The sequence below is a fragment of the Carcharhinus amblyrhynchos genome, chromosome 24 (assembly GCF_965287045.1).
Source record: "Carcharhinus amblyrhynchos chromosome 24, sCarAmb.v2.hapA, whole genome shotgun sequence".
Taxonomy (NCBI): domain Eukaryota; kingdom Metazoa; phylum Chordata; class Chondrichthyes; order Carcharhiniformes; family Carcharhinidae; genus Carcharhinus; species Carcharhinus amblyrhynchos.
This window is the reverse complement of record NC_137347.1, coordinates 20,057,795-20,084,827: the sequence shown is the minus strand read 5'-3', so window position 1 is coordinate 20,084,827 and position 27,033 is coordinate 20,057,795. Positions and strand designations below refer to the sequence as shown.

General features: G+C 39.2%; 1 protein-coding gene across 11 annotated transcripts in view; it reads right to left on the bottom strand.

The window, feature by feature from the left end:
• macf1a (microtubule actin crosslinking factor 1a) overlaps positions 1 to 27,033 on the bottom strand; it is a 562,465-nt gene that overhangs the window by 171,181 nt on the left and 364,251 nt on the right. For 6 of the 11 annotated variants that reach the window (XM_080211401.1, XM_080211408.1, XM_080211407.1 and 3 more), the window contains 8 exons: positions 15,969 to 16,118; positions 15,553 to 15,768; positions 13,520 to 13,669; positions 11,141 to 11,374; positions 8,828 to 8,977; positions 4,963 to 5,196; positions 4,344 to 4,595; positions 1,377 to 1,605 (listed from right to left, as the gene is read on the bottom strand). In XM_080211401.1, the coding sequence (XP_080067527.1) occupies positions 1,377 to 1,605; positions 4,344 to 4,595; positions 4,963 to 5,196; positions 8,828 to 8,977; positions 11,141 to 11,374; positions 13,520 to 13,669; positions 15,553 to 15,768; positions 15,969 to 16,118 (1,615 nt within the window). The remainder of the gene's footprint in view (positions 1 to 1,376; positions 1,606 to 4,343; positions 4,596 to 4,962; positions 5,197 to 8,827; positions 8,978 to 11,140; positions 11,375 to 13,519; positions 13,670 to 15,552; positions 15,769 to 15,968; positions 16,119 to 27,033) is intronic. The other 5 variants (XM_080211404.1, XM_080211405.1, XM_080211409.1 and 2 more) reach the window with 1 other exon arrangement.

Here is a 27,033-nt window from a genome sequence, read left to right as displayed (position 1 = left end):
TACTGAGAATTCATTATATCCTGGAATAATTATTAGAGCCAATTCCAAATCATGCTATTCAAAACTAGTCCTTTATTCTATTTGTAAATTTGAGGTAAATAAATTTTAGTTAAACAAAATTATCAAGGGATATGGGCCACAAGCAGTGTCATACTATCATAGAATCCCTACAATGCAGGAGGCAATTCGGCCCATCAAGTCTGCACCAACCACAATCTGACCCAGGCTCTATTCCCGTAACCCCACATATTTACTCTGTTAATCCCCTCACACTAAAGGACAATTTAGCATGGTCAATCAATCTAACCCGCACATCTTTGGTCTGTGGGAGGAAACTGGAGCACCCGGAGGAAATCTACGCAGACACGGAGAGAATGTGCAAACTCCGCACAGACAGTGACCCAAGGCCGGAATTGAATCTGAGTTCCTGATGCTGAGAGGCAGTGCTAACCAATGCCAGGAGGTTGAAAGCCACAAGCATTTCAAAAGGTATTTCATTGAATTTGAGTCTCAGTATCAGGATTAGCCATGCAGCAGGCCAGAAAAATGCTTTGTTCTGCCAAAAGGAAATACTTCAGGTAAACAACTGCACCATCCGGGGAAGGCATAGACACATTGATCTTTTAGAATGAACAGAAGCTGAAGGGACTGACAGCCAAATATACACAGAGAATCTTCAGAGGGCAACCTTCTCGTGGAAGCAGCAGACAGATTCCAACTGGAAGCCTGCTGGCCGGTTCTAGCTAGCAAGAGTGCAGAAACCTTAGTGGATACAGTTAAAACTATATCTTCGCTGATCCTCCATATAACTACTCAATTGTATAAAGTGTGGTAAAGATAAGCTGGCCTTTACTTACAGATCTATAGAATTGAATGTTGTTTGAGAAGAGGGGAGTCCTGTAAGAGTTCAGATCTTGTAAATGTACTTTGAAAGAAAAAGGATAATTTCTACTTAACCTGTGTCGATATGTTTAGTAGTTTCTTGTACATAACTTTTAGATCATTATAGTCCTGCTTGCATACAAGTGTCTTTTTATTGTAAGAAATAGTCTTTTAGTAAGTGTTATACTATGACTGGGCTGGTTACTGTTCTCATTGGATCTCACACATGGCTCCATACATCATTCCCATGGACAAAACTAAACATCACCACAAACTGGAGTACCCAAGTTGGGAAAGCTCCGCAGAGAACATTAGCTGGGTTTGTGATAGTAGGTATGTGCAGTTGGGCCACAGATCAGTCATGATCTCATTAAATGAAGGAACTGGGCTGAATGGCTAATCCTGTTCCAATGTAATTTTATTTACAGTTCTTTTCAGCTCACAGAACATGCATTTACTTGAAATTTGGAAAGTAAAGTGGTTCTTTCACTCACCTTTCAGAAATTTTTGGAGTTCTTCCTGTAGGGCTTGAACATGTTTCAGTTGAGTTTCTGTCTGCAAAAGTGCTGTCTCGTATTGTACCTTCAGCTCATTCAGATTGCTCTGCAATTGCTCGCTCTCTTCCGGTGAAAGGTTATGACTGTGCTTGTCTAGGAAGGACTGAGCTGACTGCGTTGCCAATAGGAAAGTTTGCTGTTGTGATAACAGTTTTTCATGACGGACCTGAACAAAAAAAAGTAATCATGTTCAAAAAGAAAAAAGCTAATTTTAATTATCCTAAATTTGTCTCTTGGATTTGAGTCTTTTCTTTAGTACGAGATCAATGAAATATGGGGCGTGACCGTATCAACTTGCCACACTGGCTGATCAGCATGGTGAGCAGGGATAATAGAGTAAGGGACCAAAAAACTGATTTGCACTGAGCCATCTTTCCTGTCCTGTTTTACTGGTGAGAATGGCTTTTGAGCCCAGCTCATTTACACAGAATTGCCTACATTTAAATGTACATCGAATTTGGCAAAGCTGCTTAGACCCTCCTAAATGCTTTCCATCTCGCCAACGTAACAAATACTGCTCTACAGTAGCACCCTGGCACCATAAATGTGCTGGGCTATGATTTTGGGGGGCAGGGGGGTCGTGGATAGGGCTATGATGGTTGGAGGGGAGGGGTGCCTACACAAAGCGGGGGCTATGCAAGACAGTCATGCAAAAGGGGGGCTGCAAGGGGAGAGTCGCGTTGGGGGTCATGACAGGAGATGGGAACGTTGAGGATCTGCCAGGGACCTCATCAGGAAGGTGCTGATGCCCCAATATCAGCAACCTGTTATTGGTTTGAGGGGGTGGAGGGGATGATGTGTATGTGACAATGCCGTAAATGATGGTAGGGTGGTGATTGGAAGAGGTCTACCGGTTCATCAGCAGATTGGGGTGCCCTGTGCAAAAGCGCCTAAGTGCTCTGAAGCTAGCTTCACAGACTTCCCTCACTACCCCATAAAGCTTCCAGCTTGCAATAAAATTGACAAGAGTGCCGGAACATAGCAGTGCTGAGTTCACTGAAAAGATCAGCACAAAGACTCCCATTTTCATGCTTTTATGACAGTTATGGGGAACATTCCACCCATGATATCCAAGCCTTCCTGATTTAGTAAAATGCAGTAAGTGAAGATGGCTAGACATAAAAGAAATACTAACTTTGTAAAGGTTTGATTCAATTATGAAACCTTAAGTTATATAATCATGTCTAGCACACAACCAATCACCAGTCAATAGCTCAAGTTAATCTAATGAAGTTGTAAAATATTTAGTTGCTTATGACTTGAGCATTTTTTTTAAAAAATGTGCTACTCCGTTTCAAGGAGCCATGCTGAGAGTTCATGTCCTATTTTGATAAAATGCAAAAATAATTTGGCGACCTGCATAAAATCAGCTCTTATATAAAAGAATGTCTGTGTTTCCTTACCAAATAAGTAGCTTACAGTTTTTCATTAGTTGAGGTGAAAATGCCTCTTGTCAGAAGTCCAAAGTATCACATTCATATCTTTGCATTTGGAAATTAATTTTCTCTGATAATGTACTGGTGACCACACTCAAAAATAAACAAACTGGACCTCAGACGGCTTAATATATGATCATTCTAATTCATTCACTTGTCTTTAAAAACATTTATTTGAAGTGATACCAAATCAAAAGACAGAGTAATAACCATGTCTAGAACGAAGTGCTTTTATTTCTCTAAAGAAATAAAAGCACAACTCGGCAAAAGATTAATTTTCTTTTCAAATGTTCCTTCCATTAAGGGTTGGAAATTTTCAAACCTACGTAACGCCTGACTTGTGCAGTGGATTCTACAACATATCAACTGTAAAACCCATGAAAGATTGTGGGGTGAAGTCTCTCTACGTGTGTGGCCTTTGGCTGCACACTTGCCACCCAGCCCATGCTGAGTGTCTGCCTGCAGGTAGTTGAACTGCCCATCCTTCATGGCGGGAAACTGGGGTCTGGGTCAGAATAGAAAAATTAAGTCGGCCATTTTAATCCCCACTCAACAAGGTTCTTAAATGAGCCTGTCTGTTGCCATGTGGATAGGCATTTTCCTAGGTCCTGAGTAACTGTCAAACTCAATAATGGAGTCAGGAAATCGGAGGCTGCCTGGCCTCACTACAGTATAACAATTTAGTATAATGTGATCAAGACAGAAGGCAGACTGATTTCCACTAAAGAATGGATAAGTGATAAATTATTTTTGAAACTCAAGAGTACAACTTTGCAGATGGATGGTGTTGTTGGAGCTGCTTTCATCCAGGTAAGTGAAGAGTATTCTGTCACACTCATGACTTATGCCTTGTAGATGGTGGACAGGCTTTGGGGAGTCAGGGGGTGAGTTACTCACCGCAGATACCCAAGAGGGTATCCACAGCAAAACATTTAATCACAATAGTAGTCAAATGTGAATTGGTTTGCTTGCTGATCAAAAAAGTGGAAGGTACCTTGGCAAATATCAGAATAAAAAGGAGGAACAGTAACGCATGAACAAGGGAAAAGACAACAGGAAAGTTGTGTTGGAGGGGAGTAGAACTACACAGTTGGCGTACCTGGACGCGAAGTGGTAATAAATTAATATGACAAGCAAAATACTGTGGAAGATAGAAATCAAACAAAGAACAGAAAATTCTACAAACAAAGATGCTGCTTGTGTTATTCCAGATCATTTTATTCTTCTTACAAGTTCCTTTCAGGTTTTTAAGAACATTAAATGTTTGGATACAAGAAGTCAATGCAAAGAATTATTTTCTTTAAGATTTTTGGTTTTGCATATAAAAATACACACATATTTCATATTAAATGATATATTTGTTCCTTCATGACATTAAGGGTCAAAATAGTAGAGCAGCAGTGATTTTTTTTGTTATTGCAATTGTTTAAACAACGCATTAAACTGAAACAGATTGAAGTATTCATACCTTTAATATCTGTTGCTGCTGGCTCAGACTTCCACCCATCTCAGCCATAGTATTCATTACATCATTCTGGCCTTGCAGCTGTAAATTGTTTCTTAATGTATCTAATTCATCAGCTTCATGCTTTAAGTTCGGTTCCTCTTGAAGCAGTACATGTTGAGAACACGATGCTGCCTGCTGTCCCATGGCTGACAGCCACCCCAAAAGACCATCTATTTTAACCTTGTTTTCTTCAAATTCCTCAACTGCTTTTGCCTGTAATAATATTCTTTAAGTAAATTTGAGATGCAATGATGTTTTGACGCAAGACATACTTGTCAAAACTTTGCTAGATTCAATACAAAAACATTTTTGAATGAATGTTCTAATCCAGAGTTTCAAACCATTCGCCCATAATCCTATAGATTCCCATTTCCAGGCTTGGTATTTGCATGATCAAATTGTCAATTTTCATGTAGTTGTAAAAGCTGGGAAATTGCGGGGAAAAATTATTGAAGTGCTGCTACCACATTTGCGTTCCTAACCATTGTTATTTATCTGAATATAAATGCAAGACTGGCATTTGTAGCAACCTATCAATAGTGATTTTCAGCATTTCTACAGATTTGGTCCTGCACCTCACCTTTTCAGTTTCCTGCTGGACAGCTTTTGTTAAGGCTCTGTCTATTTGTTTCTGAAGTGTCTCAGCACTTTGACACAACACTTGGTGCTGAGCCTTAACTTCCAGCAGTTTTGTTTCAACTATTGCCAATTCTTCAGGATCGAGCTTTCCCTGATTCTCCTCCAAAAAACGTTCTGTGCCTTTGGTCACCTCCTCCACAATAGCAACATGTGATTGTATGTCTTCTTGCAATGCCTAAAGGGAACATATTATCAAAATTAACATAATAGAATCCCGGCATAAAAAGACAAATAAAACATCTATCAATATATCTTGCATCTAAATATATTTCTGCCTGCATCATTTGATTTCCTGTGTCATGTTTTAGGCACTCTGTTAGGTTTTCTCCATCATAAATGATGATTCCCACATTTACAATGGGTTTCACTGATATAAATTTGTCTTACTGCAATTAGATATTCTAGCCAGTGGGTAGCTTCATATCCGTCTGTGAAAGTTTTCACGCAGATATATTTGAGAAATCTCAGATTCTATCTGCTATTTTGTTTTCTTCTCAGACAAGTTTGAGTTGTAGGTTTTCGATTTACAGAGGGGGTTTCACTCTGGAATAAAGTTTATATAATGCTGGGATACAGCAGGATGCAATTACTAAATCTAAATCACTAGTCTTTAGCACAAGAGGATGCTCTTATGAAACAACTGTTGTGATGTCACAACAATCCACTGCATTCCGTAAGGGCAGCAGTTACTTCTGTCACCCAACTCTTACTACCGATGGTCAGCAAATGAATGATATTTATCTCAGTGGCAATAGCAGTAAACACAGGATGGAGCCAGATGGAAATTTTGGAAGTAATTTACAGCTATTATTATAAATGTAAGCCATCTGTTAACATGCAATTTTGAGGTGGAAGATACGGCTTTGTTCAATGCTGCAACGGCATTAGTAATGATACCCAATTTAAATTTGATCAAACTAAAGATCAGAAGAAAAATGCATTTTTAAAGCAAAGTTTTAGCGACACTGAATTCTGGAACAGATGGATCATCTCAGAAAAATGGTTTAGGAAATCATTGAACAGAAATTTATTGAGAAATGTGCTGCAAAATTATCTTTACTTCATCTAAAGACTTAAAAGAGTAACTAACTGTCAAATAAATATAGAAAAGGATTTACAGGATTGATTATTATAGAATAGCCAAAATAGCTGCTATGTGTAAATAAACAGTAACAAATAAAAATGTTCCTGTTATAGCTTAGATAAGTTTTCTTATTTCTCACCCTTTAAACTGACCCTGTTATATCGACTGTATTTAATGGGTCGCTGGTTACATTACTGACTGGGTTTTCTGCAATGCATCTGCACACATGTTGCTCTAATAAATGCTCTTACTGTGTTTCATGTTCTGCCATGCCAATTAGATGGAACAAAATAGTACATGACTGTGCCTCACAGTACCAGGGACTTGGGATCGATTCCAGCCTGAGCTACTGTATGCAGTTGGCATGTTTTCCCTTTGTCTGTGTGGGATTCCACCAGGTATTCCAGTTTCCTCCTCTAGGAGGCTGAATCATAGAAACACTACAGTGCAGAAAGAGGCCATTCGGCCCATCAAGTCTACACCAACTGCAATCCCACACAGGCCCTATCCCCATATCTCTACATATTATCTGCTAATCCCTCTAACCTATGCATTCCGGGACACTAAGGGACAATTTAGCATAGCCAATCAACCTAATCCACACATCATTGGGCTGTGGGAGGAAAGCGGAGCACCCGGAGGAAACCCATGCAGACACAGGAATAATGTGCAAACTCCACACAGACAGTGACTCAAGCCAGGAATCAAATCCAGGTCCCGGAACTGTGAAGCAGCAGTGTTAACCACTGTGCTACCGTGCCGCCCATCTGGAAGGTTTACCTGCATATGCACCCCTGACCCCCTGCTGTGGTGGTCCAGGGTTGTGGGCTGCCTCTGTATTGTTCAGTTGAGTCCCAACACCTGCAATGTTGTTTCCAATATATTTCACATTAGTGTATTTTTCTGCTAGCATTGCAGAAAATCTGGTGTGGGGGAAATCGACTTTCATCTGCAACCCAATAATGGATGCAAATAAGGTTCATGCCTCTGGTGGCTTTTCCGACCCGTCACGGTGGATATCAATGGAAGACACAGCTGTAAATTCACGCTGGTATGAAACAGATTTCTGGGCCTCCCACCAAATTCTCCACCCCCTCCCACCATCAATCCCACCAGTGGGGGCTTGGGCGAAGTCTACCCCTAGTTCTAGTCTTATCCGCAAATGAGAACATCTTCACTACATATATTTTCACCTCAAAAATGTTTAACCTATCAAAACCTTCACCAAAGCCCGCTATCAGACTATTTCTCAGTCAGTTTTTTTTTAAAAACACAGGGCCTTTGCCTGTTCAATCTTTCCCTTTTGATACAATCTCTCACTTCTGGTATAATTTGAGTAATTTTTTTCCACTGTCTCACTATATAAGTTGGCCAGACAGAACTGTTAACTGCATCACACTGTGGTATAACATGATCCTTTACAAATTTGACAAAGCTCCTTGACTTTTCAATTCTATCCCTTTTAAAATAAACCTATTGCGTTGTTGGCTATTTTAAGGCCTTATTAACCTGCTTTGTTAAAGTAATTTACATATTGTACCCACTGCCTCCTAAATCCCTCTCCACATCTACACCATTTAGACACTTAGTATCGAAGGAGTATGTGGCTGCCTTATTCTATCTTCCAAAATGTACTACCTCACGATTATCAATAATGAAATTCATTTGTCAATTACAAACCCATTGCACAAATTTATTAATGTTTCTGTATTTTTTTTGCAGTCCTCCTCTATGTTAACTCTGCCTCCAATTTAGTGTTGCCTGCCAATTTTGAAATTGTTCTTTTGATTCCAGAGTCATTTAAAAAAAAATGAAAACAATGGATCAGTGGATCCCAGCACCAGTTAATGTGGAATGTCATTCTCCACCTTTGGCCAGTTTGAGTAACCATTTTTAACTCCGAACTGTTTTCTGTTACGTAGTCAGCTCACTATCTGTTTGGCTGCTCGTTCTTTGATTCCACAAGTTCTGACCTTGGTCATGATTTAACTATGCCTTACCTTATTAAAGGCCTTTTGAAAATCCAAATACATTATGTCTATTACATTACTCATTTCTATCCTTTAATTCTTCAATGAATTCAAAAAAGGTTTGCCCAGAGATTCTATTTTGAAATCCATTATATTCTGAATTTTTAGATGTTTTTCTGTTGCTCCTTTGAGTAAGGATTCATTACCTTTCCCAATTGGCTTGTAGTTCCCTGGATTTGTTCTATTTGCATTTATAATTACAGGAGTCACATCAGTGTCCACCAATTCTCTGGATTATTCTAGTTACTAATGAATTATCAGGCTGAATTTACCATGGCTTTTGCAATCCTGATATCAGCGTGAAAAGTGGGTCCTGAGTCTGCACTAACGAGCAGAGGGACTGACCTTTTGATTTTACTATCTTCTAATTCCTCATCTGTGGGCCAGCCATTCAATTGAAGATAGCTGTGGCTTACTGATGCTGCCAGCAATCCCTTAAAAATGGCTGTTAATTGGATCTTTCACTATGCAAATTGGCTGGCTGCCTTCATGGTGGCTGGCGATCATGCTGCCTCACAGCCTGATGCTGGGTAACTTCCCAGATGGTGGGAGCCTCCTTCACACAGCCAGGAGGACCTATTTTGCTTTTGTGTTTCATATATATTATTTTAAATCTTATGACTCAACTGGAAAAGCAGATAGGTGGACAAATAGCAAGGATGCTTTATTACTGTAAATTTGCTGTCACCAACCTGAACTGCACTCTGTTGTTGCTGAAGAGCAGGCAAATCACTCTCACCAACTGCCACCTGATGACTGGCTACTCTGCCAGCTGTCTGAGCCAGCCATGTACTGAGCTCATCCAACTTCTGTCTACATTCCTCCTGTTGTTCTTGCTGTGCCTGCAAAAAGACAAGAAACATAAATGCCCAGTTTCAATTTCTGTGCTGTTTGTTCTCAAAACAGTTGTCTTGAAAAAAACTTTACACTGTCAATAGAATATTTCTGGATAGAAGAATAGAATGGATCTAAGCAGATTTTTGATGTAGAAGCTTACAAAATCATTTTTATTAAATGGTACCTGATTATGTCCAAGAATTATTGTTACATACACCTGAATAAATGGCCTACTTCTAATCAATTAAAATGTATTGCAAAGTCTACAACAGTGACAAATTCATATCCATTTGTAATAATAGTATTTAAATTTGAAGAAACAGGCATTTGAAAACTGTGTTTAAAAGTCTACAAATCTGTAATACAAGGTTTATGTAAACAGATTGACTTAAATTTAATGTTACATGTCTGCATGATAATAGAACAACCTTGTGGGTTTTATCACCAATTAGAATTCTATGCATTGTGAAATCTGGATCTAAAAGCACTTGCATTACACATTCAGAAATCTGCAAAGAACATACAATTGAGCTAGTTTTGTTTTTACAGAGTTGGTTTAAAGTGAACAGCAGCCCTTTTATTCTGTTCTCAGCTTCAGCCCTTATGTACACTTTAGCAACTGTAGCATGAATTAGTACAATTGAGCAGGATGTGTCACACAAATACAAGGAATATATCCCAAGCCATAGTGGGGAAAATTTCACAAAAATACAATTTAGAAGCAGTGCAGAATCAGTTGTTATTGAACGACAATGACAGAAATATAAGCACGTGGCCTTGCAGTTAAAAACCACTGCATAAACTTGAATGACCATTTTCAGATCCACTACAAAGCATTATCTTCATTATAATGTGAGCCAGGGCGAGTTACGAAACAAAAGTATCTGGAAAAAGCAAGGCAAAACAGGTTACAAGATTGACACAATGAACATTGGTTAGAGGGTTACTGATAGCATTGCAGCTGAACAAAGGACACAAGAACAATCCACAAAACTTAATGAAATACTGTGCCTATACACAATACTCCTGGTTAATGTTTCCAACTTGAATCTGATTTTGACCAAACTAGAGACTTTTGGGCTGCCTTACTATAAACCCTTGTCGCAGTCAATTACTTCATCATTACGCTTCTGTTCCATAGGCTCAAACTCCTTGGAATTCTGTCAATACTTGGATTGTAACATTTTATTTCTAACTCCATTAAAACTAGTCCATCAAGGTGTGCTGCCAATTAATTTTTATATATCAAGTGCTCAACCTTGTTTAGCTAAACCCCAAAAGTATTTACTTACTAATTTAATTTCATTATTGTACTAATCTGTTTACATATTCAATATCATAGCAGTTTCAGTCAAAAAAAATGTACAGAAACTATTTTGTGTGCTAAGGTCCCTGCTCAGCTCTAACTAGTTAGGCCTGAATTGTACAAACTGAGTGTGCCTTAATGTTCAACGTGATAAAACAACATCACATAGCTTTGACCAAAGAAAAACTGAGTTTGTCATCATTCATATTAATTGGCTTTATTTTAATATTCATAGAATCATGAATACCTACAGGGCAGGAGACCATTCGACCCATCTAGCCTGCACCGACAGCAGTACTACCCAGGGCCTATCCCAGTAACTCCACATATTTACCCTACTAATCTCCCCAAGAGTCCCCTAACACCAAGGAGCAATTTAGCATGGCCAATCAAGTTAACCCGCACATTTTTAGACTGTGGGAAGAAAGCGGAGCACTCAGAGGAAATCCACAAGACACAGGAAGAATGTGCAAACTCCACACAGATAGTCACCCAAGCTGGAAATCGATCCCGGGTCCCTGGCACTATGAGGCAGTAGTGTTAACCACTGTGCCAATGTGCTGCCCCATGCCACAATGTTGGAAATTAATTGTGTATGAACATACCATTATATTGTGGTGATTTTAGATAATATACAATGCTTTCAAGTAGAACAATTAGCGTTGCAGTTCATTGAATTCACAAACATAAAAAGTTGCTTTTCTCTGGTTAAACTTTAATATTTGGGTGTGGTTTGTAACTAGTTTCTCACTTTTCTCTTATAGCCAGGTTATTTTAATATATACTACAAGAAACTGTGCAAGTATTTTCTAAGGTTTAATATGTTTGTATTATTTAAAGTTAGTTGCTGACTGTTGCAAACCTTCTTGGATTCCACAGATTCTTTATCCTGAAGATGAAGATCTAATGCTTCTGTTCGTGCCACTACTTTTTCAGAAATTTCCCTGAATGATCTCTGCAATTCATTTAATAGTCTAAGCAACTGTCTGCTTTGCTGAGGGGTTAGGTCTTGGGCATGTTCAGAAATAAAAAACTGAATATCAAAAGCTGCATCATCTATATCAGTTTTAGTGCGTGACAGTGATTGTTTCAGTTCCTAGGAGGAAGAAAGAGAGAACAAATTAATATGTATTTGAATTCCAAAATGTGATAACAAATTTAGGAACTGAGAAAATACTTTAAACACACTGATGAAAACCATTCTTTTGCTTTAGCAAAGCAACAAGACAATTTCAATGCTCATCACTTTGATTCAGTAACTGCATAAAAAGAGTTGCATAAATCCAAGATGAAATTTACAGTGCAAGATTCTTATTTTGATACTCTCTAAAATGTATTGAGAAGGGTTGTCAAGTAGTAGAATAATATTTTAACCAACTTCTATCAATGGCTTAATATGCAACCCCCTCAGGTCAGTGAGATGCTAAAAAATTGATGTAATTTGTCTTAATAGGAACTCTGGCTTCCTCTGAAATTCAAAGTACCTGGCATATACAGAGTCATTTGTAATGACTGCTTGCAAATTGTATTGGGTTTCAGAGGAAACCAGAAGAACAACAAAGTAGATAATGTGGACAACATAACATACACATGATAGGTATTAGGAAATGTGTTAAATTAAGATTTAGGATTTAACAATACACTAGGACTTAACTAACGATACTTGTGCGGTTAAGAGGACCAATTATATTCAAGGCCAATGGCAAAAATAAGATATGAGACACACTTTGGAAGAACAAACTAGGCTTGCAAACATGGAAATTCGATGGGAAGTTTATCAATCTAGCTTACCAAAAGACTCAAAAGTTTAAGCACAATTTAAATGAGTGAAAAATGAAACTAGATATTGACCAGAAGGAGAATTTTTAGAATGTTTTACTTGAGGCTGAAATAAATAAATGCAAATAAAAGGTTATACTGAAGTAACATGGAAAGAAAATATAAAATGAAGTAAATACCAAGAATGCAGCAGCCAAATAAGTTGGTCAGAAACAAGTTAAGCAAAATAATTCTCAAAGGCAGAAAAGGAAGAGTGGCGAAGATTGGAATTTGGTCCTATTTATCTATTATCTACAATAAAAAAAACTTGTACGTTTCACAGGACATTATCATTTATCATATATAAGCAACGCACAGGTTATAAAGGCATCGTTACGATTTTTGCTGCTTTCTGAAGATGATTATTTAGCAGAATGCATACATGTGTACATGTGTGCTTGGAATTTTAGAAGGCATTTGATGAAGTTCCATACTGGAGCTCATGAAATTAGTGCAGATCATCCAGTTGGATTAAGTAGTTTGGCAGAAGGTGTTACACATATTCCTGCCTGCAGGCATTGACTAATGTTATTTATTCCAGATTGCCTGTTTTACACACTACTAAGGAAGGATCAATGCTCGGAGAGTTCTTCAGTAATTTATTCAATTTGCTGAAGATACCAAGCTATGGTATCAAGTTATGAATGGACAAATTAAATAGATAAAAAATATCAAATAGATTTTAATGCAGATAATTGTTAAGTTAAAGCACTGGAGCTGGAAAGATGAACGAATGCCTTTTTGACAGAAATTGGAAAAGGAGGATTCAAATTCAGTCAGATTCACCATATTCAAACAATAAAAAGTTGTTTGAAACGTGGTTTGCTAAGACGTAGAATGCTTCTTGAAGGTGTCTTTTGGGGAACAAATAACTCAATGAATGCTGTATAATTTAAGACGATAATTAAAATACTATGCAAACTGGGTCTTCATAAGGGCAGTGATAAATTGGAGGGCACTCATACCAAGGGCTGAGAAATATATTATCCAAGGAATTTAAACTAATCATATGACATGGATGAATGGAAGAGAAACCATTTAAAAAAAAACTTAGTTTAGGACTAAGTTCAAAAGATTTGCATGCAAAACAACCAAGTGGGAGGAAACGTGCCAGTTGCTTTCTCAGGTGTCCAAAAAGTAACATCTGTCTTTGGGTTTCTATATCAGTGGAATGAATTACTAATCACTGTAACTCATTACTCTATTTTAAACTATTGCTTCATGAAACAGATGTGCTCTGGTGGGAAGATGTTTTAGTTAGGAAATCATCTGTGGGAAAGCAACTTTTGCTATACCAAAGCCACGAATTAAAATTTAATTTAAAACTTTTTGGAATGTTTCTCTGGTTTGTGATGCTATTTTAGTATTGCATGCATGCTATTTACTTGTAAGCTAATTTGAAATGAGAGGGTCAGCCATTTACCTTATATTGCTGTAGATTCTGTTTCAAGGCCGTAATATCTTTTGATGTCTCAGATTCTATTTTATACACAGATTGTGTGGTTTGACGTAACAACTCCATAAGTGCTCCTTGTTTCTTTTGGAGCTGCTCATACTCCATGATTACTTTAGACTGCAAACAAAAGAAACATGTTAATGCTATAAACGTCTGACATGCAATTTAACCTCTGGCTAGTTAATATCTTAAATAATCTGTTTGGAAATGACTATCATCATCTTCTTTCCTTCGCCAGACTGCTGTTATACAAGAAAAATTCTTTATCTGGATTTTTTTTTTTAATCTCCATAACGGCTAATATCCATTCACTGTATAAAAAGATAACAATTTTATAGCCCAAACTACTTGCTTATACGGAATAATTTTTCAATGAGTTAGTCAGAGACAGAGAGCGGTGCTTTAGTCCATCGTTTTTTAACTAGCCATCATGCCCCTATCTGTTCTAATCCTATTTTCCTGCACTTGGTCCATAGCTTCATATGCTAAGGTGTTTCAAGTGCTTTTTTAAAATGCTCCTTTAATAGTGTTTTGCATAAGTCCATCTTTTTTTCCATTAACAAAATTAGAGTGTAACAAGTCAATTTCTGCTGAAGTTTGCTTGTGATGATCTGCCCAATAGTCTGAGTATTCGGTAAAACTCAGCCAAGTCAAGTTAGTTTAAGAGGCAAGCAAACTGATCTTTGAGCTTCATAATTGGCAGTTCAAGTACTTTTTAGGCCACCCATTAAATCCATTTTAACAGCTAAAGCAATTGCGTTCTTATTCCTGAATTAAAATTTCAATTATGGTATTTATTCTCAAACATTGTCAGTACTAGGCATCGTTCACTTTTCGCACCAAAAAAAGTGCACATTGTATCGGTATAGTGGAAAAACAGTGGTGAATTACTGCCATCATAAGGTTGGCAATGATACAGGTTTAAATAACATATTGTGCCCAGATGCAAAATAGGTCAAAGCTTAATTTTACATTAAGTATTTCACGGAGTTGAGATAAGATAGCATCTCTATGGCTCTATTTATAGATGAACACCAATATCAGGTAGCTAAAATGCAAGGAAGTCAAGGGTTAGAGTTGGGGCAGGGGGGGCTGGCAGAGGAAGTCAAGGATTCGATTGGGGGGTGGGGTGGATGGTGCAAGCAAGAAAGTGAAATAGAGAGCACAACCAGATCAAAGCCTTGAATTGCCTATTCTTGCGCCCAGGTCCTATGTTCTTAATTGTATTGATGAATCACAGTTAATTAGGCTTGCTACAATTCTGCTGAGAATGGCAGATGATCCAAGGAAAAGTCTTTGGATAAGCTTCTCTCAGTTATTTATTGTAGCAACTCAGCTAATGGTTCCTCTCGCTGTTTTTATTTTCCCATCTTAGCACATTTACCTCATTTGTCCATCCTACAGGATTGTGTTCAAAAATTATTTCCCAACTTTTAGCGCAATGATCAATATGTTTTAACTGGAACAAAAGTATAATTACCATGGCCTAGGGTTAGCTTTTTTTTAAAAAGCAAAATGTCCCATCAGCTCAGATTCAATCCATTTACATTATTTGTGCCAGATTCCAGAGGAAACCATTGATTGAAGTTCAACACAATGATGCTGAGGCATCACAGTTTGAGATTATGAAAGCAGAGACAGATTAGTTGGAGATTAATTCTGACCAATGTGGTGACTGCAATAGTTGAATAATATTAGCTTAAATGTGACTGCAAGTGTTGTGTTGGGTTTGCAACAACTCATTCAACTTTCAACACTGATCTTCACCAATGATTACTCAAAAAGCTCCTTGATATCTTCTCCTTACACAAGTTGGCTGTTAGATTGCATACTAATCAAATGGACATTTTAACCAGTAGTTGGCCTCCAAGATTTGATGAAGGGTGACATAAGAGGAAAATAAATTAAGCTTTTTAGGAATTAGGGTTCCTTTCATATAGGTGAAATCGAAAAGAATATTATTAAATGTTTGTTTTGCAACATTCTTTCACACAGCTCACTTTCTCAGTTGCTAGCGTCTTTATCAAAGTTCCATGCCAGGATTTTGACACTTCACGGACTGAAGTAAATGATATTTGCAAATTTTTTGAGTCTTTCTCAAGTGCTTTCAATAACTGTTTAGGAACATGTTGTGTGCATCCTTCAAGTATCTTATTGACCGATGCCAATTCTTGATCAATAAGGACAGATAGCTCCTCCAGTTCTGCTTCAAATTCCTGAAAATACAAGATAAATTACCAAAACCACCACCAATAAAAATATTCACAAAAGTCTAACTGAAAATAAGAGGACAGAAGAAAATTTTATAAATAATTTAACAACTAAATTTGAACAAACTTTGCTGAAGCTTATCTGGAAAGAATTACTTCCTAGCAAAGGTAATTCTGAATTATAAAAGCACAATGAGTGTACTAACCTCTGCCAAGTGGAATTGTTCATGAAGCATGGCAAGGTTGATACCAGCTGGTTGCTGCTGTTTCAGTCTGACCTCCACATCCAGTACAAGCGAGAGGTAATTGACAAGATTCTCATCATGCTCCAGACATTGCTGTTTACTATATACAGGCTGGTGACACAGGCAATAAACAAATCAAACTTACTTGTACATTTAAAATCATTAACCAATATTAATTTGCACTGATTTCAAATAATTATTTGATTGTAATATTGACAAAAGGCAGAATGTGTGTTAAATTGTGTTCATATACCAGCAATGACTGGAAAACTAGGATAACTGGAGGCACATTTACAATAATGCAGGGCAAAATAGTTGATGTCTTAGTAGGCCAACTAAATTGGAAAAATTAACTTTCTATCTTTACTATAATCAATTATTCTCTACGTATCAATGTATTAACCCTTCCAACCAACAAGGTCATCCAGAAGAGAGAGCACTAAACTCAATAGTCAAAGCATTAAGACTATAAATATTTATTTTGGGACTTTAATACAAGAATAATATAAAAGACCTTCAAATAGAAGATGATTGAACACCGAATGCAACCAGGAGTCAGAAGTTGTGATCAAAGGTATGGTCAGGAAGCTAGAAAGAGAAACCATTTACTTCAGATACACTTTGAGTTAGAGGTGGAACCACATACAAATATCAAAGAGGTTAAGTAGATAAAAATGATGACATCCCAAGGTTGCATTCATTGAGGATACTGGTGATTTTCTCTAGGTTAGTTTGGTTGGTATGTGCAAGTTGGAAATCAGATTGTAAGATTTCCAACAGGGAGATTTGAGAGAAATGAGCGCACCAATATCAATTTTAAAAACCCTGGAAAAGAAAAAGGAAATTGAGCTGCAGCTGAAGATGACAGTAAGGTTGCATGAGAGCTTTTTGAGGAGGAAATAATAATATTTAAGGGGAGGCAAATGATAATAATATTTAAGGGGAGGCAAATGATAATAATATTTAAGGGGAGGCAAATGATAATAATATTTAAGGGGAGGCAATGACAAAAATGGAGTATATAGGAAGAAGAAAACTAGTTGATTCATCAGGAATCGAGTGGGGTGGTGATTTAGGACCAGGTGTTAGGCATCAAGGAATAGGGGAGCTAAGAGGCAGCAATACAAGTAGAAGAGAAACGGGTGAATGATGGAGTAAAGGGTTAGGTTGAAGCAACTGCATGGTGTTGTCAATTTGAGAGACAATAAGGTTCAAGAAGTTTCTTGCATTTTTTATTCTTTCATGGGAGTGGATATCACTGATTAGGGCAGCATTTATTGCCCATCCAGAACTGCCCTTGAGGAAGGTAAGTGACAGAAGTAGAACGAATGGGAACAAAGGAATTGAAGCCATAGTTTGCCAGAAATTAAGTCTGATCTGGTAGCAGACGGCAAGACCAACCAACACTAGGTGAAATCAAATCTGAAGTTCTCAGATTCATGGAAGGAATATCTGCCAGTGAGCGGTTTGATAGGGATGAGGGGGAAGTCAAGGATGGAAAAGGATGCAGCTGTGGAATGGATCAGTCAATGGATAGTTACAACACAGATGGAAAGTCAATGTGGTAATTAGCAAGCCACAAAGAGTGGGGATGGTGGGATCAGAGAGCTCTTCCCCTACAGTAGAGGATGAAAATAATGACATTTTTAATAGGTAGGGGGAAGAGACTGAATAGCAAAATGTAAATTGCCACTGATTAAGTTGATAGAATCATGCAAAAATAACAGTGATGGAGGTGGTCCATCAGTATAAATAGGTGTGAAGAGTGAGTTTGAAAGAGAGGGATCAAAGGGAATCAGGAGGAGGCTGAAAGAGTTGCTTGAAGTAAAGGCTGAAGGAAAGAGTACAAATTTTCAGCAAGGAAGTCTTACACATACTTTACAATGGTCTGTTCAGACCAAACAATGACGACAACAGCTATATCTGGACATCACTCCAAGAGTTCTTAATCATCTAGATCTCCTACATCAACAGATCATCCTTTCTATTGTGCTGAAAATTCTGGTGTTCAGCTGTCAACAGTGGAAGTGGGGGTGCGCGGACAGAATCTGCGAGCTCCGATTGTGAATTGACATGGATTCAATTCAGTCTAGGTTGCAGTCAGAGTCAATCATTGGACTGGGGAAGCTTACCCCAGTCCAATGCTGGCATCTGCACATCATGGCTACCATTGACACCGCAAACTGCCAGCTCCAAGTGAAGAGGATCTCCAAGAAGATTGCGCATATTGACACAGACATCAAGTTTCTACAGTGCTTACCCCAGTCCAACACTGGCAACTTCACATCAAGAAATCTCCATGCCAGAAGTGACCTTCATGTCTGCCAGGGCTAGAAGGAGCAGTTCAGCCACGACAACCCATCCTGGTGGAGAATGCTGAGGTCAACCCCTTGCCCCCAGCCCACCCAACCCAGGACCCTTGAGTGATTCTTCTGACACAGCCTAGCAGCAGAGGGAGGAAAATGGCAACTGACCTACCTCCCCAAGCCCCCTTGGGGTCCAAGGCCATGAGACAGTGCACTGCCAAGGCACCAGGTCTGAAGGGGGGCTCAATGGGAGGAGGGGAGCTGTGTGATGGGGGAAATGATGTCCCTCTTTGATTAGGGATTGATGGTACTCCCCTGGTCAGTGTGGGGGCATGACTGCATTTTGCCGGGGGGGGGGGGGGGGGGGGGTGGGCAGGACAAGAGGAAGGAGGAAGGTTGGTAAACAAGCGTGGAGATCGGGTCACCATTTCAAAATGGTGGGCTTGGAACGGTGAGAGCTGGCCAGCAGGTCGTCCGATTTGAATAAATTATTATTCTCCCAGCTGATAGACATAGTTAACACCAGTGGGAAACCCACTGCCATAAGCACAGAGTCCGAATTCGGAAGAATCATGGTTAGCATTTTTTTAAGCATAAGCTCACATGAGCCTACAGATCTTGAAAATATTCTTACTGGGGTTGACTAGCAGCAGGTAGCTTGTGTGGTATAAGAGTGTTAACTAATCATCATCTCCACCACGAAAAAACTCTGCCAACATTCTGTGACTTTCAATGGCACCATCATGCCACATCAAAACAATAAATTAGTCAATCATATTTCCCTTTCAGAACTGACTCTGCCTGATTGCACAGAGTTTATAAGTGCCCCAACATAATGTCCTTGATAATAGATTTCAGCATTTTCTCCATGACCGATGTTAAGCCAACTGGCCTATATTTTGCAGCTTTGTCTCCTTTCTTAAATAGAGGTGATACATTTCTTTGTTTTCCAATTCTGTTTCCCAGGATGGGGCCTTTCCAAAATTTAGGGCATTTTGGGAAAATTAGAAGCAATGCATCCACCATCTCTGCAATCACCTTTCAAGACACTAGAATGAAGTCCATTAGGACCTGGAACATGTCATCTTTTAATTCTAATTAATTTCACCCTATCCTGGTGATTGTTTTAAGTTCTCCCCTCTCTTTCACCTCTTCATTTACAATTGTTTCTGAGATGTTATTTGAATCCTCCACAATGAAGACAAACACAATATCTGTTCAATTCATCCACCATTTCCTTATTTTCTGTCATTGCATTGAAGAGCGTGAGCAAAACTGGAGTCAATGGGAATCAGGGAGAAAACCCTCTTCTGGTTAGAGTCATATCAGGCATAAAGGAAGGTGATTGTGGTGATTGGAAGACAATCATCTCAGCCCCAGGACATCACTGCAGGAGTTCCTCAGGATAGGATGGCACGGTAGCACAGTGGTTAGCACTGCTACTTCACAGCTGCAGGGTTCTGGGTTCGATTCCTGGCTCGGGTCACTGACTGTGCAGACTCCACACATTCTCCTTGTGTCTGCATGGGTTTCCTCCGGGTACTCTGGTTTGCTCCCACAGTCCAAAGATGTGCTGGTTAGGTTGATTGGCCATGCTAAGAAACTGCCCCATAGTGTCTAGGGATGCGTAGGTTAGAGGGATTGTTGGATATAATATGTAGGGATATGGAGGTATGGCTGGGATTGTGTTCGGTGCAGACTCAATGGGCCAAAGGGCCTCTTTCTGCACTGTAGGATTTTACGATAACATCCTTGGCCCAACCATCATCTGCTGCTTCAACGATGACCTTCCTTTCATCATAAGGCCAGAGTGAGGATGTTCACTGATGACTGTACAATACTCAGCATCATTTGTGGCTCCTCAGATACTGAAGCAGTCTATTCCCAAATGCAACCCAAGATTTGGACAATTTCCAGGCTTCAGCTGACAAGTGGCAAATAATATTCGTGCCACACGAGTGCCAGGCAATGACCATCTATCTCTTGACATTCAGTGATATTACCATCGCTGAATCCCCCACTATCAACATCCTAGGGGTTAGCATTGACCAGAAACTCAACTGGACTACCCATATAAATATTCCAACTACCAGAACAAGTCAAAGGCTAGGAATCCTGCAGTGGGTATCTCACCCCCTGACTTCCCAAAGTCTGTCCACCACCCATAAGGCACAAGTCACAAGTGTAATAGAATTCTGTCCACTTGCCTGCACGCAGCTCCAACAACACTCAAGAAGCTTGACACCATCCAGGACAAGGCAGCTTACTTGATTGCTGCCTCTTCCACAAACATCCAATCCTTCCACCACCGATGAACAGTGGCAGCCATGTGTACCATCTGCCAAATGCACTGCAGGAACTCACCAATGTTCCTTAGACAACACCTTCCAAACCCACAACCACCATGAAGGAGGACAACAGCAGCAGATAACTGGAAACACCACCACTTGGCGGTTCCTCCCTAATTCACTCACCATCCTGACTTGGAAATATATTGCTGTTCCTTCATTGCCACTGGGTCGAACTCCAGGAACTCCCTCCCTAAAGTGTGTACCTACACCTCCGGGACTGCAGCTGTTCAGAAATGCAGCTCACTGCCACCTTCTCAAGAGCAACTAGGGATGGGCTATAAATGCGGGTCTAGCCAGTAATGCCCACATCTTATGAACAGATTTTTAAACATTATTTCCCTATTTTCACTTTCCTATTTAAATGCCTGCAGAAACTCTTAAAAGCTGTTTTCATATTCCTAGCTAGCTTTCTCTGGTAGTCTATGCTTTTCCTCCTTATTAGACTTTTCGTCATGCTTTGCTGTCCGTTACATTCAATCCAATCTTCTGATCTGCCACTCATCTTTGTGGATTTGACCACTTTTCTTTGAAAGAAAGGTTAAATACTATCTTTAACTTTTTTGTTTAGCCATGGACGGTCATGTCATCAGGCATGCTGATGTGAAAACATGCTGCTCTAAGAAACTGTCCGGAAAACACTCAATAGATCATCCAGGCTACCTTTGCCCATCTGATTTGTCCAATCTACATGTAGATTAAAATCATCCACGATTATCACTGCACCATCCTCACAAGCTCTCATTATTCCTTCCTACATAACTTGTTATACAGTGTGATTACTGTTAGAGAGACACTAAATCATTCCCACAAGTGGCTTTTTACCTTTATTATTTCTTAGCTCTACCCAAATTGATTCTACATCTTGATTTTCAGAACAAAGATCCTCTCTCTCTACTATACTAATGTCAACCTTATTTAACCAAGCTACCCCATTACCTTTTCCTAGCTTTCTGTCCTTCCTAAACGCCATGTACCCTTGATCATTCAAATCCAAGACTTGTCATCCTACAGGCATGTCTCTCTAATGGCTAATGGTGCTGTCAATTCATCAGTTTTGTTACAAATGCTGTGTGCATTCAGATACAGAGCTTTTAGTTCTATTGTTTTTCTTTTTGTGTAACCTCTAGCCTTATCCGCTAGTACACTCTGAGGCTTGTACATTTCATTCCGTCCTGCTACCTCTGATTATTTCCCTTATTCCTACCTTCTTCTTTTTCCTCATCTGCTCTATTTATCACATTTACCCAAACTCAATACCTTGTGCCCAAAACTAGCCATCAAACAGCCAAAATGCTTTGTGTGTTTCAATTTCAAAGTTCACCGAAGAACAAACCTTCTAGATATTCAACTACAAGAAACCTTGCAAGCTGCTGTGAACCCTTGGCATAACAAGACCATCACTTCGACTTTAATCAATTGTATTCAGTCAAGAAACCACAGGCCTGCCAAGTGGGAGACAAGAAAATGAAAAGTAGAGATTGAATTAACTGTAATCTGTTAAAGTGCCCTATCTTTATTTGTGTACCATATTTGTGTATGTGATACATGAGATCAAATGTCACACATTGAATTAATTTGGGTTAAGTGCACGAGAATAGATAACATTTATTTTAAAGTCACGAAAGCTTGCTGCTAAACTATCTAATTGAAATACACAGTCTAAGGGTAAGAAAAGGCACACCTCTTTCCATTCAAAGAATATGGATTACAGGTAATAAAACTGCACACACATTCTGATTGTGACAAAATGAAGTCTGAAGCCAGGTGGTTGTGACAGAACCCAAACTCAGCAACCGCTAACAGGATATTTATAAGTGCTGTTGATAGCTTTGCTGGTAAAATATTTTGTTAGTTTGCTGATGATCAGGGGTGGGATGAATTTGTTCTGATTTTTGTGGATGATATAAAATGATAGTGGTGTTCCAATTTTGTGGGTACACAAAACATTTTCCTAAAACCTCACTGAAAACACCAAAGGGCTGACATTAACTACAAACTAGAATCAGGCACACATGGAGCAAGTGTCAACCTTTCTAAGCCTTGGCAGCATGAAGCTCAGGTGATTTAACTCCTGGGTTTGGTTGCATATCACTAATTAGTTACTCACCCATAACACAGGGAAGCTATAGTCACCTGAGAGGAATATTGAGCATCAGGTGGTAACTGGATGAGACTAAAAACAAATCATGAGGTGGAGATATTGGAAAGGTGGTGGGAGTGTGGGACAGGATCATCCAAGCTTTTCTTGTCTGGTTCAAACAAGTACTGCGGCTCTGTTCCACCCAAGATTTTTAAAAATGGGCATCTGTTTGCATTACTTCTGGCTTGGCTCTTAGTCCTGCTGACATCAAGTAGCAATGAGTCTCCTGCTTAGATAAGTTGTTGGTGGGTAAGTCCCCTCAGCAATTTTAATTATTCATCCAGCTTCTGACTCAGTTAAAGTCAGTTGAAATAGGCGCTTTAAGACTTTAATAGCTACTAAACTAAGAAATTACCCAGATATCTCCAAGAACGTGTGAAAATCATGTGAGCACTTGACTACAATAATTTTCATGTCCTAATGGACACCAGAGATGGCAGCCATTCACAGGGAAAGAAAACAAATTGAATCAAGAGAAAATAAAGAGAGTTAACCATTGACAAACTTCCTTTAACTAAAAGTTAACTTACAAGTGTGAAGTCTCATTCATTCAGAATTTAATTGTCAGATTTAAGAAAAACATTTAAAAAATCTTACTTTCCTTTACATCTTTATTTTTCGCTCTCTCCCAATCCAATTTACATTTTTCTTTTCTATTTCACTTTCTGCCCGAATTAACATTGAATTTTATTCTGAATCTCTGGTTCAGGCTCCATGCTGCTCATTCATGATGCTTCAGTCTGATAGGTGCAAAATACAATATGGAGAGTGGGTATGGTTTTTGGATGTCTAATTTCCAGCAATTTGCAGTGTAAAATTCCACAGAAATTTTATTGGTAAGTGTGAAGTTAATGACTTTGCAGTGAGGCACTTAACAAGTTATATATATTGTGATATTGTATTTGCGGAAGAACTTGAGATCACTCAAAACAAATTGCAAAATTTATCTTTGGAAACAGAGTTGGAAAGAAATTTAAATAACACTTTATATTTATAAAGCACATTTAATAAAAAATCCCAGGTGGCACGCTGGCACAATAGTTAGCACTGCTGCCTCAGCGCCAGGGACTTGGGTTCAATTCCAGTCTCAGGCGACTGTCAGTGTGGCACCTGCACATTTTCCCCATGTTTGCGTGGGTTTCCTCCAGGTGCACAATTATGTGCAGTTAGGTTAATTGGCCATGATGAATTGTCCTTAATGTCAGGGGAACTAGGAGAGGAAATATGTGGGGTTATGGGGTAAGGACAATAGCTGAGTGGGACTGTTGTCAATGCAGGCTCAATGAGCCAAATGGCCTCCTCCTGCACTGTAGAATCTATGCATGTGTTTTGACTGGAGACCAGCTCTGTGCTGGGAAAATGTGTGGCAGGTGTGACTTTAAAACAGCTATCCAGCACTCATAGAATAGAAGCAGAAGGTGGCCATTCCATCCCTCGAGCTTTCACCACCATTCATTTTGACCATGGCTGATCATCAAATTCAATCCTACCTTCCCCCCATATCCCACGATCCCTTTAACCCCAAGGGCCAAATCTAACTTTTTCTTGAAATCACACAATGTTCTGGCCTCAACTACATTCTACATAAGAACATAAGAAATAGGAGCAGGAGTAGGCCATCCAGCCCTTCGAGTCTGCCCCGCCATTCAATAAGATCATGGCTGATCTGTCGCGGCTCAGTTCCACTTTCCCGCCCTCTCCCCATAACCCTTAATCCCCTCTCTTATCAAAAACCCATCATCTGTGGTATTGAATTCCACAGATTCACCACTTTCTGGGTGAAGAAGTTTCTCCTCACCTCAGTCCTAAAATGTACCCTTATCCTCAAGCTATGATGTGTCGTTCTGGTATATTCTTTCAGAATCTACCCTGTCTAATTCTGTTAGAATTGTATAAGTTGTGAGATCTCTTCTCACTCTTCTAAACACCAATGAATATAACCCTAACCAATTTGGTCTCTCCTTACATGACAGACCAGGAATCAGTCTCATAGACCTTCACTGCACTCCTTTTATAGCAAGGACATCCTTCCTCAGATAAGGGCACCAAACTACACACAATATTCCAGGTGTGGCCTCACTAACACCTTGTACAATTGCAGTAAAACATCCCAATTCCTTTACTCAAATTTTTTCACTATGAATTCAACATACCATTTGCCGCCTTTACTGCCTGCTGTACCTGCGTGCAGATTTTCAGTGACTGATGCACAAGGACACCAAGGTCTCGCTGAGTATCCATCTCTCTCAAGTTATACCCACTCAAATAATAATCTACTTCCTACGTTTGCTACTGAAGTGGATAACCTCACATTTGTCCATATTATACTGCATCTGCCATGCATATGCCCAGTCACTCAGCCTGGTAATAATCATACTGAAGCATCTCCACATCCCTCACACCTCACCCTCCCACCAACTCAATATCTGCAAATTTGGAGATAATCCATTTAATCCCTTCTTCCAAAGCATTAATAGATAATATGAACAGCAGGGGTCCTAGCACAGATCCCTGCGGAACCAAACTAGTCATTGCCTGCCAATTGGAAAAATACCTATTTATGCCATCCCTTTACTTCCTATCTGCCAACAAGCTTTCGATCTCAAGACACCACTCACAATTCCATGGTTTTAACTTAATATAGTAATCTGCTATGTGAGACCTTGTTGATAGCCTTCTGAAAGTCTAAATAAATTACATCCATCAACTCTCCTTGCTCAACTCTTCTAGTTACATCTTCAAAGAATTCCAATAGATTCATCAAGCATGATTTCCCCTCTGTAAATCCACCTTGATTTTGTCCGATTATACCATTGTTTTCCAAATGCTGAGCTATGAAATCCTTGGTAATGGGCTCTAGCAACTTCCCCAATACTGACATTAGGCTCACTGGCCTATGATTCCCTGTTTTCTCTCTACCTCCCTTTTTGAACAATGGCCTACCCTCCAACCCACAGGAACCAGTCCAGAGACCGAAGAATTTTGGAAAATGACCATCAATGGTTCTACTAGTTCCAAGGCTACTTCCTTAGGTACTCAGGGATGAAAATTATCAGAGCCTGGAGATTTAATCACCTTCAATCACATCAATGTCCCCAAAACAATTTCTCAAATAATGATTTCCTTCAACTCCTCACTAAAACTAACATCTCAGAACTTCATGGGACTAACATGGGACTTAACAGGATTGAGGGTTATAGGTAAGCCTGGTAGGTAGAGATAAGATTGGTGCAACTTGTAGGCCAGAGGGCCTGTTTGTGCTGTAGTTTTTCTATGATTCTGGTACATTATTCATGTCTTCTTTTGTGAAGACAGAAGCAAGTACGAATTTAGTTCCTCAGCCATTTCTTTGTTTTCCTATATGAATACTCATTTCTGACTATAAGGGATCTACTTTAGATTTTGTCCATCTTTTTCTCTCTACATAATTGTAGGAACTTTTATAGTCAGTTTTTATGCTCCCCACTAGCTTACTTTCATATTCTATTTTATCCTTCTTAATCAGTCCTTTGGTCCTCCTTTGCTGAATTTTAAACTGGTCCCCAATCCTCAGGTCTATTGTTTTTTTATCGCCAATTTGTATGCTTCTTCTTTGAATCTAATACTATCTCTAATTTCCCTTTTAATCCATGGTTAGGCCACAGTTCCCTGATTCTCTTGTGGCAAATAGGAATAAACAATTTCTGGAATTCATCTATTCGTTCCTTAAATGCCTGCCATTGTCTGTCCAATGTCCTTCTTTTCAGTAATGTTTCCCAGTCATTATAGATAATTAATGTCTCATATCATCATAGTTACCTTTATTGAAATTCAGGACCCCTGGTCTCAGAACCAACGACATCACTATCCACCTTGACAAAGAATTCTATCATATTATGGTCACACATCCCCAAATGTTCTCTCAGAACCAGATTGCCACAGCTAGACTGAAGGCAGAAATTCAAAAAGTCTCTGTTTTCATAAAGTCATCTGTATTTGAACCTTTCTTGTGGATTTCCACATCAAAGTGGAAGTGTTTGAGTCGCTGTGTGGTATACCACACAGGGCAGCATGGTGGCACACGGTTAGCATTGCTGCCTCTCAGAGCCAGGGACCTGGGATCAATTCCCAGCACGGTCACTGTCTGTGTAGGGTTTGCATGTTCTCCCCATATCTGCATTGGTTTCCTTCGGGTGCTCCAGTTTCCTCTTTCAGTCCGATAGACGTGCTGGTTAGGTGCATTGGCCATG